Source organism: Cebus imitator, unplaced genomic scaffold (genome assembly GCF_001604975.1).
Source record: "Cebus imitator isolate Cc_AM_T3 unplaced genomic scaffold, Cebus_imitator-1.0 Scaffold85, whole genome shotgun sequence".
Taxonomy (NCBI): Eukaryota; Metazoa; Chordata; class Mammalia; order Primates; family Cebidae; genus Cebus; species Cebus imitator.
In genome coordinates this window covers 5655169-5668043 of record NW_016107400.1, presented here as the reverse complement: position 1 = coordinate 5668043, position 12875 = coordinate 5655169, and the positions used below count along the sequence as shown (strand labels likewise).

At 43.8% G+C, this 12875-nt stretch overlaps 1 protein-coding gene across 1 annotated transcript in view; it reads left to right on the top strand.

The window, feature by feature from the left end:
• Nucleotides 1-11625, top strand: part of USP31 (ubiquitin specific peptidase 31) — a 77855-nt gene extending 66230 nt beyond the window's left edge. The window contains exons 14-16 of the mRNA XM_017534386.2: nucleotides 2196-2354; nucleotides 3883-4035; nucleotides 6123-11625. Coding sequence (XP_017389875.1) covers nucleotides 2196-2354; nucleotides 3883-4035; nucleotides 6123-7693 — 1883 coding nt within the window. The 3' untranslated portion in view covers nucleotides 7694-11625. The remainder of the gene's footprint in view (nucleotides 1-2195; nucleotides 2355-3882; nucleotides 4036-6122) is intronic.
• The last annotated feature ends 1250 nt before the right edge of the window (nucleotides 11626-12875 follow it).

Genomic DNA, 12875 nt, shown 5'->3' with positions numbered 1-12875 from the left:
GTCTCACTTTGTCACCCAGGCTGGAGTGCAGTGGTATGATTGTGGCTCACTGCATCCCCAACCTCCCAGGCTCAAGAGATCCTCCCACCTCAGCTACCCAAGTAGCTGAGACTACAGGTGTGTGCCACCACACCTGCCTAATTTTTAAATTTTTTTTGTAGAGTCAGGGCCTACTGTGTTACCGAGGCTGGTATTGATCTCTTGATCTCAAGCAGTCCTCCTGCTTCAGTCTCCCAAAGTTTTGGGATTATAGGCACGCCTGGCCAGGAATGTTTATGTTGATGCACTCTTTATTTTGCACTGGTTCTAGCTATAATCGATGGTATCTGAATGGCTAACTTGTGTAAGGATTCTAGAGCAGTGCTTCTCACACCATCTGTGATGAAGAACTTGGTTTTTTCTACTTTAAAACTTGCAATCCTTTATGAACTAGTGCTTTTGTAAAAGTACAATAAAAACAGCATGGCAGTATCAGATTGCTATAAAAGTTTTTTAAGTGCTTTTCTCCTTTTTGGTGCTTCTCTCATATGGGCTGGTGTCAGTCCATGAGCCATAATTTGAGTAGCACTGGCCTAGAAAATACTTCAGAAAGTAGTGCTAGGAAGAAAAGTAAGTAGAATTATTTTGTAATTAATGAGTACACTGTGCTGCCTCAGTTTCCACACTGTGACTGAGAAGAGACCATCCTGAAGAGGAGCAGGCTGAAAGGAGTGAAGGCAATTCTGTCTCCTCCTCCTGGCACGTCCCTCACAGCTCTGCTCCCACTCACCACTCAAGAATAGCAGCCACTCTCCAGTTAGGTCATGGGTACATCAAGCCTGACTTGAAGCCATTGGCCAAACAATTGCTGTGTTCCTACAGCTCCATTTGCTGCTTGCATTTTAATTTCTCTCCCTTCTGGTTCTGGCAAGTCCTCAGCTGCAAATAACTTCCCTCCCACCATTCATAGATTCATATTCCACCCTCCTTTTGGGAGACTTGTCTGTTGTAGTCCTTTCTCACCTGAATCCCTTTTATCCTTTAAGACTCCATACTTGCAAAAGTGGTTATGACCCATTGAGGGAGTCACTCCGAGTGCCTCTCAGGACCTTATGTGCCCCATCCCGGGGACCATCCTGAGTCTCTTCCAGCATTCAGCTAAATATTTTAGCATTTGTTTATTCTCACCCCAAATAAATGCATATTTTTAGAAAATGTGATCATAATGTACTTTTCTGCATCAAACTTATAACACTCTTTGATATATATCCTCACAGGATGACTGGCTTCATGAACTCTTTTAAGTGTTTGTCTTCTTGCTGCTACTTGAATGTTCTTTATTTCTAGCTCAGACTTAGAATTTGGACTGGAAAGAAGTCCTCCTGCATTCATGAGCTCATGTGTTCTCAATCTGCCAGGGAACTTCCGTGGAGCATGGTTTGTGCTCCTTCCTGAGCACAGGGACTCAGGATAGGGCTTCAAGTGCAAGCTAAGGACTTGATAAACCTGAAGTGAGCTGGGCTCCTGCCTTACACCAGCTTCACGACCTTGGGCAAGCAGGTTAACCTTTTTCAACCTCTGGAAATTGCGAGTAATAAAAGAACAAATCTTAGAATTAAACAAGTTGCTTGGTACATAATAAGTATTAAATATTATCTGCTATCATATAATTACATTGTTATTTCTATTCATATTATTTTCTATTTCTAATAGACACTGAAATGTTGCAACACGCTGAACTCAGGGTTTCTTGACTCTGGCACTGTTAACATTTTGGCCAGACAATTTTGTGTCACGCAGGGCTGACCTGTGCATTATAGAAGTTTAGCAGCATCCGTGGCCTCTACCCACTAGATGCCAGTAGCACCTCTCCCCTGAGTTGTGACAATCAAAAATGTCTCCACTGGTTGCCAAATTCCACCCTGCCACACACAGGTCCCTGGTTGAGACCCACTGGTTTAAATAAATACGTGTATTTTCTAAGATGAAACAGAACTGCATCTACTTGGAATAGTTTGGAATTTCTGAAGACATTTTGCTCGAGCGTGATATAGAATTTAGAATGGTTTTTTGTTTTGTTTTTACCTCTTCTGTGTTGCTACACGCAGCCTTAAAATGTTGAGTTAATTAGATGAGCCAGAGAGATGGTATCTGTGGGTTGCATGAAGTGGCTGGTGCAGCCTCCCCCGGTGCTGATGGCGCGCTCTTTTTGGCAGCGTACTGTAAGAACTCTGTGGATGGCCTCTGGTACTGCTTTGATGACAGCGACGTGCAGCAGCTGTCGGAAGATGAGGTCTGCACGCAGATGGCATACATCCTCTTCTACCAGAGGCGGACAGCCATCCCGTCGTGGTCAGCCAACAGCTCGGTGGCAGGTGAGGTCCACTCTTGTTCTTGGGCTGTTTTTTCCAGAGCAAAAGATTGTAATGAATGGTCTAGAGGACCTCTTTGGAGGGTCTCTTGACTCTGTCAGTTTGATCAGATGAGTCCTCACATTTCCATTTAACCTGGAAACTAAAGTGATTGTAGTTAAGGAAGTGGGGGAGGAATGTGAGAGCAGCTGTGGCCCAGCAGAGTTCCACCCGAGGCCTGATGCAAAGAAAGCTCTCGATGTGTGCTTGAGGATAAATGCACAGATGAGCTGAAAAGCAGCGTGGCATACTACCCCCTGTTCTGGGGTTTCCTGGAGGCTGTCCTATCTGGGACACACAGCGATCATCTATAATACGGATATGATAATAATGCCTACCTCATGGGGTCGTTGTAAGCATCCAATTGAGTAAATGTATGTTAAAGCATTTTGTAAAGGGTAAAGGACCATTAGAAGTAGTCTGCTTTTCCAGTGAGAAGATTGGCCTATTCTGTTAGGAGAAGGATTGATGGCTGTGATAATATTAGATGGCTTGGGTTTAGCCAGATGACATCCAGCCTGTTGTGTTTAATAAACACAGGGGCCAGTACCCACACACAATATGAATGAATGCAGCCACACATAATCCAAACAAGTAGACACACGTTTCTGAATGCAGAGTTGGACTTCAAGAGAGCGTGACAGAGGACTGGAATGTGGTAATGTGCGATCAGATCAGGTTAGGGGCTGTGAACCTTTGCTCCTCTTGAAGCTTGCAGGGGGGTGAGGTCAGAGCAGCGAAAACAAGGCATCTCTCAAGCAGAGTGATGCCCTGCTGGGGGCTAAGCCCACCCAGTGTACAACCACTCACTCGCTTAAGAGAACGGGAACTCCAGTGCTCTTTTGCCAGTCTCAGATGTGCTCAGAAATGATACCTTCTTTAGGTCTACTTGAGACAGTCATGCTGCTTCATGTACTCCATTTCGAGAGCAATTTCTCTTGCTTTAATAAATACTTAAGGGTATTCCTGGAACAGACAGGGCAGATTGACATATAGCTCTGTGTGTGTGTGTGTATTACCAGTATTACGAAAATGGTTTAAAATTTCCATAAAACAGTGAGGCTGAGAGAAAAACAGTACACTGCCACTTCCTCTCTTCTCTTTATGTAAGAAATATTACTGCAATTACTTAGAACAGTGCCTGGCATGTAGGTGCTTAATATTTGTGGAGCGAATGTGTGAATGCTTGTCTATTCCATTCTCTTGCCAATTCTTAAGATTCAGACTTCAGACTTGCATTATAAAGTATCCCTATCCTTGCCATTTATTACTACAAATAGCATATGTCCAGAATCTGCCTTCCATCTTTTCATCCTAACTGGGGATATTCGAGCAGGCACGATATAACGCAGGGTGTGGGAATTGGTGCTGACCTTGGGGTGAGGACATCAGTACCCCCAGCTCAGCTCATAGCACTTTCATGAGGGTGTGTGTGGCTCAGGCTGGCCAAGGGACCCCGACCTGACCTACATGCCTGTTTTCCTCTTTGCAGGCTCCACGAGTTCTTCCTTGTGCGAACACTGGGTGAGCCGGCTCCCGGGCAGCAAGCCAGCCAGTGTGACCTCTGCAGCTTCCTCCAGACGCACCTCCCTGGCCTCGCTCTCTGAGTCCGTGGAGATGACTGGAGAAAGGAGTGAAGATGATGGTGGGTGTGGGTTTTGGTGACAGATTTCCAGAATGGTAACTCAAAGGCACAGCAGAGTCCCTTGTGTTTTTCCCAGGACCTAAGTCTCATGGAGATGGTAGGAAGATTCAAAGGGAGCTGTAGGGAGTGGAGCTGCGTAGCTGTCGGTTACGATCCTAAGAAGCATTTTGTATTAACTGAGTCATTTGCTTCTCTGTGTCCCAGTATTTTCTCCTTCCACTTCATTATTTTCCACTTTTCAGGTCTCTTGTGGAGGCTGGAGCTTTATATACCAGTGTATACTTCCCCATCTCCCACCCTCCAAAGTGTTAGAATAGCTGGAAGAGGCCCAGGCCACCTGGTGGGGAGTCAGCTCCAGGCTTGGCATGGAGGCTCCTGGCTCTCTTGGCCCCAGGAGCACCTCACCTTTCCACCGTGATGCTCTCCAGGGAGGAAGCTGTGGGATGTTCTTTTTAGCATGGAAGCATCTAGAACAAAAACTGTTGTTGCCTTTGCATAGAGGTAGTAAAAATTCTGATAAAAAATTGAACTCTTTTTTTTTTTTTTTACTTTCACTTGCTGCTTTAGTAATAGCAGGATAGGCCTTAGTTCCAACAGGGACCCAGGCGGTGTGGGAAGGACCGGGCAGCCACAGTACTGGGAGCTGGAAGGAGGAGTGAGTGCAGCTTCTATAATGAGCACAGTGACTCATCTGCCAACAAGTCTCAGTCTGCAGCTAGCATTTCGATCGCTGTAATCTGCTTCTAGTGGTGATGGATAATTCTGAAAAACTGAAATTGAGTTAAAATTGCAAGAGCCTGGAAGAAGAATGCCAGGCGAAGAGAGCTGCACCATAGGTCTAGCTCTGCCACCTCTTCTGGCTTCTTGCCTCCTTATTTGTAAGATAAAAACAGTGGTCTGCAGTTCCTAAGCTCCTTCTGGCTCCTCACATTTCATGGAAAACTGACTAGTGAACCTTTGCTTGTTTAGGCAGAGATTATTTTCAATACTGCCTTTAAACTTAGAACTCACTGTCATTTTAACAATAAGCCTCAATAAGGTTTGCCTCCATCTATTTTTAAGCAGTGCAGTTGCTGAAATCAATATCCTTTTAAGCATCATCATTGTATAATGGTGCTGGGTGGTGCCCACAGAACAGAGCCTATTTCTTAGGCTCTCTAAAGACAGAATTTTGTAAATATCACAACTATAGTATCATTGTGTACAAAATTTAATTTAGAATATTTTCTTAGGAAGTTTTGAGCCACACCAAATAGGAGTGTGTGGTTCTAATTATGAAATTTTTTTGGAAGTTTTAAGTCACTGGAAGTAGGAGTGTATGATATCCAAGTCTTTTTAGTTCTTTGCGTTGATCCATTTTTGTAGTCAACAGTTACAGGCCAGCTAACATGTGGAACTGAGTGGTGTTGGGGGTTAAGGGGTTCTAAGTCCGAGTATTAGCTCTTCCTTTAATAAGTTGTGTAATCTTGGTCAAGGACTTCATTTCTGTGAGCTCCAGATCACCTTCAGGAAGGTGTAATGAAGCTGGGTCAATAACTCACAGCATCTGTGGAGTGCCTGGTGCTCTGTTAGGCACAGGACTTCTAAGATTGTATTTAATTCTTACAGTTGCCCTGTGAGTTAGACCAGAGGTCAGCAAACTATAGCCCCATAGATCAGATACAGCCCACTGCCTTTCTTTGTAAAGATTTTTGGAACACAGTCAGAGATGTTTGCTTATGTGTCACCTGTGGCTGCTTTCATGCAGCAGTGGTGGAGTTGAATGTTTGGCCTGCAGAGCCTAACATCTGCTATCTAGGCCTTCACGGGAAAAGTTATACCAAGCCCTGATGTAGAGCAAGGAGATAAATAGAAGTTTGCTGTGTTAGAATGATCCTGAGTTAGAATGTCCCTATTTTATACATAAGGAAAATGGGCTCAGAGAAGTCAAAGCCACACAGCTATTCCCTGATCCCAGATGGGCTGGCTCTGAAAGTCATGCTTCTTTTATCCCATAAGGCTTACCTTTATTTCACCTTCAGTGACTTACAGTGTTGCTAGAACATCTTCACTGGCTTAGCTTACAGCATTCTCTTTGCTGTGTTTAGGAGGCTTTTCAACTCGACCTTTTGTGAGAAGTGTCCAGCGTCAGAGTTTGTCATCTAGATCTTCTGTCACCAGCCCCTTGGCCGTCAATGAAAATTGCATGAGACCTTCGTGGTCCCTGTCTGCTAAGCTGCAGATGCGCTCCAATTCTCCATCCCGATTTTCAGGGGACTCGCCGATTCACAGCTCTGCCTCCACCTTGGAGAAGATTGGGGAGGCAGCGGATGACAAAGTCTCCATCTCTTGCTTTGGCAGCTTGCGGAACCTTTCTAGCAGTTACCAGGAACCAAGCAATAGTCACAGTCGCCGTGAGCACAAGGCTGTGGGCCGGGCTCCTCTGGCTGTCATGGAAGGTGTGTTCAAAGACGAATCTGACACCCACAGATTGAACTCCAGTGTTGTAGATACACAGAGCAAACGTTCAGCACAAGAGGACCACCTGCCCCCAGTCTCTGATCCATTCGATAACAATAATCAGATCGCTTATGTGGATCAGAGCGACTCTGTAGACAGCTCTCCAGTCAAAGAGGTGAAACCTCCCAGCCACCCAGGCTCACTCGCCAAGAAACCAGAGAGCACAACCAAGAGGTCCCCCAGTTCCAAAGGCGCTTCCGAGCCAGAGAAAAGCTTGCGGAAGGGGAGACCAGCTTTGGCAAGCCAGGAGTCATCCCTTTCAAGTACATCCCCTTCTTCTCCTCTTCCTGTAAAAGTCTCCCTAAAGCCGTCCCGCTCCCGCAGCAAAGCAGAGTCTTCTTCCAGGGGCAGTGGACGGCATTCATCCCCTGCCCCTGCCCAACCCAAAAAGGAGTCATCCCCGAAATCTCAGGACTCCATGTCATCTCCTTCGCCACAGAAACAGAAGTCAGCCTCAGCCCTTGCCTACACTGCTTCCTCCACATCTGCCAAAAAGGCCTCAGGCCCTGCCACAAGGAGCCCCTTCTCGCCTGGGAAGAGCAGGACTTCAGACCGGAGCTTGAGTAGAGAGGGCTCCAGACAAAGCTTGGGTTCTGACAGAGTCAGCGCCACCTCTGCCTCCAAACCCAACTCCCCTCGTGTGAGCCAGGCCCGAGCAGTGGAGGGCAGGGGGGCCGGGAAGCATGTGCGGAGCTCCTCAATGGCCAGCCTGCGCTCCCCCAGCACAAGCATCAAGTCTGGTCTGAAGAGGGACAGCAAGTCTGAGGACAAGGGGCTCTCCTTTTTCAAATCAGCCTTGAGACAGAAGGAAACCCGGCGCTCAACGGATCTTGGCAAGACAGCCTTGCTGTCTAAAAAGGCTGGTGGGAGCTCTTCTAAGTCCGTCTGTAAGAACACCGGGGATGACAAGGCAGAGAAAGGCCACCAGCCTTCAGCTTCCCAGCAGCCAAATGCAAACGCAAAGGGAAAAGAGCAGCTTGTCTCCAAGGACCCTGCTTCTGCCAAACATTCCCTGCTGTCCGCTCGCAAATCCAAGTCTTCCCAGCTAGACTCTGGAGTTCCCTCGTCTCCTGGTAGCAGGCAGTCTGCCGAGAAATCTTCAAAAAAGTTATCTTCTAGCATGCAAACCTCTGCACGGCCTTCTCAAAAACCTCAGTGATATTTCTGCAATCAAAGTGTTTTGTCTGTAAAGATGTTTATTTATTTAGAACCCCTCCCCTCCCACCAGTCCCCTGTGCTTTTGTTTTGTATTTTTTTGAGTCACATGCCTGACTGTGCATGTGTGTGTGTGTGTGTGTGTGTGTGTGTGTGTGTGTGCGCGCGCCTGTGTGTGTCTGTATGTGTGTGTGTAATTCAACTGCAAATTGTTCCAAGCGTCGCCTTATTCTGCCATTGAACCAAATAACAGCCATAGGCAAAACATTGACACCAAGCTAACTGGAATAATCGTAGACAATACCCAGGACAGTCCCTTTAGCAATTGTACATATTTCTTTCTAGAGAACTCTAATGACTTTCTTTGGATATGAGGGTTTTGAAACCTGTGAACCAGTAAAGCCACCATTAGTGCGTAGAAGGAGGAAGGAACTGACTTGTGTTTCTTCTGAGCAGGACTTGTCTTTACTGTGGATTGTCGGGTGGCACCAGGAGCTCTACAAACTGTGACTTTAACAACGAAACAAATTGAGGGAAAAACTGTTGCTTTCTGCACTTTCGCCCCATCTCCCAGTCTTTGTAAAGGGCAATATTTTAACACTAATGTTTCTCAGGTATATACTCAGCTAGTCTAGGGTGGATGCACACCAGTAAATGGATTAAAGACGAAGGTGCCATGTGGGTGACTGTGTCATTTCTCCTACTGCCACAGACAGATGTTTTTGAGGTAGAAATGAAGCCTTTCACCACCTTCATATCTGCAGCGACGTGTGCACCAAAACCTGTGTTGACCCTTGGGATAGGTCCTGAGAGGTGGCAGATCGGATAGCCAGAAAGCCAGTCAGTCACTCGTTTAATTCTTTTTTTCCTTCTAAAATTACTAGCTAAGGCCGTTGGAATTTTGCACAGTAGTAGAGCAGTTAACACCTTTGACAGATTCCTGGAAAAAAACTTCTGGATTCTAAACTGGGTGAAAGACTGGACATCATTTTCCTTGTCAGGTGTTGCTTGTTTCCATTAGAGGTGGGAAGCTCCACGATGCCCTGTGTCTGCGGGCTCACGTTCCCTCATCTTGTAACTTGGAGAGGAAGGACGTTGCCTACTGCCAAAAGCCAATGGTGGTATGTTGAAGCGATGTGTGATCACGTATTACATACACACTTCAGATCCTGTCTGTCAGTCTCAGTTAGGGCTGCTTTTAACTCATTTATTATTTCTTCTTTGTTCTCAAGATTTCGTCTCATGCCCAGAACTCACAAGCAGGCTTTGGAGTGTGTTCCATCTGGCCGTGTCGTGCAAATTGCATTTCTTACTAGGAAAAAGGAGAACCTCCCCAAAAAACTCACAGATAAGCAAAATATATAGGTTTGCAAGTTTTTGAGAGGTCTCCTGGCAATACTTTCCTGCTCAATTTTTAGCTTTTTTTTTCTCTTTTTTAAAAAAAGGTCAAGAGAATGAGGGTCCCAATTCTCTCTAAATAGTATTTGTCACTTTGCCACTAAATACAGCATGCTAAGTTTATGTGCTTTTAAATATTAGCGTTTTTCGTCAGACTCTTGAAGTTCTTCTTGAACCCTTGGTTTCCAGATCCATATATAACCTCCCTTTTCAGTATTGCTGTGTGAAGTAACTATAACACATATGCATGCATAGCTATGAATTCTACATTGCCTTTTTTTCCCTCCCCCTCCCCCCCAGAGAATATCTCTTGGGAAATGTTTTTGGTAGGTTACTTAACTTTATTTTGCTGCTAATTTGAGCATGAGCTGGTAACTTGGAAGTCTGGAGGCCACTTATGTTGAGGGTAGCTGGAATTGTAGACCCCTGGCAGTATTTAAGATTTAGATACTCAACCTTGTGAAAGTTACCACAGTGCTTCCCGTGATTCATTGACTATGAGCCCATTGTCCATTGCACTCAGCCCTGTACTCGCCTCTTAACTCGCTCTCCTCATTTTATTGTTCAGATTCTGGTGGGTTCTCAAAGCAGCACTACTCTCCTGTGCTCAGTACAGCTGCGGCAACTGGCTGCCTTCGATGTTATCATTGCTTGCAGCCCAGCACGTCACAGCCCCATCGGTGTTTAGCCACCACTCTCATTTTCTGTATCGCTTTTATCTCCTGAAAAAGACGCAGCAAACATCAGATCATATCAGAAATTGAATGTCTGTCTTGTATTTGTTTAATAGGTAGATCTCATTTGAAGTCTCCTACCTGAAGCTCCGAAACAGTTTGATTAGGCAAAGGATTTTAATAACAATTCTTTTTTGCTGTAGTCAGTTAAGCATTAATAGAAACTAGTTTAATTTTCACAGTGGCAAATATTTTTATTCTTGAGTCATGTAGGAATGGATTTTCCATGCTGTCTAGTGACTTTAAAAAAAAGGAAAAAAGTTTCTACAAATCCCTTTGGTTTTCCATGGGATCTAGAAATAAAATTTCGGTGTCTATAAACTGTATGTCTGTGGAGTTTAGTCCTTGTTTCAGGTTTAATAGGAAAAAATCAGGAAGTATGGCACTGTCTAGACATCTTGAAGCTATTATATTTCCATGGTTGGTAAACAGTGAAAATTTTATTATCTGTAACTACTGGGTACAACTTTAGGCCACAGGAAAGGTTATTTGGCCCAGAAGATGGGAGGTGCTCCAGAGGTGTGAAATATAGGAAAATTGTTACTTGATTCAACATAGTTCATTGGTAGGATTAGGGACTCATTTTTTTTATTTTTTAAATTTTCCCAATGATATTTAGCAAATAAACATGTATGTGCTTTGGGGTTAAAAATTATCTGCTAAGGATGATAGTCCTGGGTTTCTGGTTGACAACTAGATGGGCCTGATTAGAGCAGTCATTTCCTGGTAGGCACAAAATAATCACCAACAGTAAGGTTGTATCTGTAATATTTGTTTGCTTTTTTAAAAAAGTTTAATTCTTGATTTCCTGTAAACATCCATCGTGCTGAGGCCATATCATTCCTTAAAATAGCCCTATACCTTGCCTTGGTAATCCCTTAGACAATGTGGAAACTCAAACCAGTAGGTTCCAATCATCTTATACTGTTTCCCATCCATTTTATATTTTCTCATCCTAAAAGCAGCCAAACTGAAAGTAAGTAATAATATGCTGGATCAGTGGAAACGGATGTGGGAGTATTTGTGGTGTGCTAAAATATTGTAATTATCTGTGAGGCTGCCTGGCATGCTTTTCAATGTTGCTTTCATCATTCATTCTGCAAACATTCGCAGAGGGCCTGCTTTGTGCACAAAGGCAAAACTGAAAGCTTCAGGGATTTGCTGTAGCTGAGGAGCCCTGGGAGCACAGCCCATCAAGCAGGGGATGTGATGGTGTCCTAAATGGAGTGACAGTTCTCCTGGACAAAGAGATCACGTGGATTCCGGTCAAATCGGCTAAGGCTTGTGGTTTTCTTGAACAAGTCTGTTCCCTCTGGAAACCAAAAGTGCCCTTCATCTTTGGAGACGTTTTACTCTTACATCCACCTTTTCAGACTGAGCTGTCTCTACTATTTAGGGATTGAAAATCCATTACACAGTCACTTTACGTTAACATTGGGTCATCTGTGTTTCTGTGAGACAGAAGTGGGATTTGAGGGGAGCATTGTCATTCCTCTAAAGTAACTATCATGAAAAAAATAGAAGCAGTATGTAAAGGGACCAAGAGTGTTAGCCTTTAGGGAAAATGGGACAGAGAAGAGCTGTGAACAAAGCTCATTCATTTGAAATAAATGTGCTTTATTTCATATGGAGGAGCATCAAACGTTACATTTCATTCGGACAAATTACTGAACAGCCGAAGTGATTGTTTCCTATGTAGGTTACTATATTACTGGATACAAAGATAACTAGTGTTTTTCTGGGTTGGATTTTTAAAATAGTATGCAAATCATAAGCACAGTTTCCATAAAACACGTATTCTGGAGGTGCGTGGAACTTTATATTATTTGTAGTTGAGAAAGGTAACATTTCCTGACAAATCAGTGCCTATCATAAACACAAAAAGTAGCTGTTAATGTGCAGGCTGTCTTTAACTTTTCATTTCATAAAGGGTACGTTAATGTTAAACCCTACTACGTTTTGGGGAGAAATCCAGTGCTTTTATTTAAACGAACACTGTCTCACACTGCCTTTTGATCAACTTTCAGAGTGTTTTGCAGGCGCATTTTGAGCGTGACCAATCATTTTTCCCCCCAAGTAATGGAAACAATTGTGCATGGCCTCCGTATAACGCAGAAAGCATGCTCTTACTACCTATGCAAGCGACCAATAAAAGAGACACGAAACGTTAAGTCTTAAAAAAAGAAAAAGGCAACATTTAGAGTATGGAGCTCTACTTTTAAATTTGTGATTTTCAGAATACGGCTTACTCATTGTGTAGAAGAGCATGAATGTGATTTCTTGTTTTGCTTTTCATGTATTTCTCTGCTGATTTTTGATCATTGGCAAGATTCTTAAGTATTTTGCAAGCAGAAGTGGAATTGGATACATTGAACATACATTGTTGATGTATATACTGTATTTACCCTGAAGACTTTACCTAAAGTATTTTGTTCTAAAAAAAAAAAACCTGCCATTTTCTATAGATTTTAATTTTTTATATCTTCAAGGGTTCTATTGTGGTCACAAGGAAAGAATGTGGCTTCAAATAGTGCTAAGAATTTAAAGATGCTTTTGTAGAGACTTAGAGCTGTTTTGGAAAGCTTTGGGGCTTCCCAGCCACTGGTCACAATTAGACTAAGCCCCTGGAATTTATGGTAGTGTTGTGCAGTGGATGGGGTTCTAGATCCGTCTTACATTTGTTTAAATCTAGTGTTTCCCAATTTTGGGGAGAAGGGGTGCACAGCAGACTTGAGAGGCTTTTTTGAATCTCACACATGTATTCTCAAGATTTTCTTAAGCCTCTTCTGAATGACTTGGCTGAGATGGTGAAGACCCACATTGGCTAGGATCAGCTGGGGAACTTTTAAAAATACAGTGCCTGGGTCCCAGCCCCTAGCTTTTGATCTAATTCATGTAGGGGTGGGCTCCAGGAATTAGCATGCATTTTAAAGCTTCTGGGTGTTTGTAATTTGCAGTCAGATTGAGAATCACTATGATATGACATCCCTTTACCGAGAATTATGGTGAGAATCACTGCCATGTGAAGTACTCAGGAGTGACTCCAGATTCCTC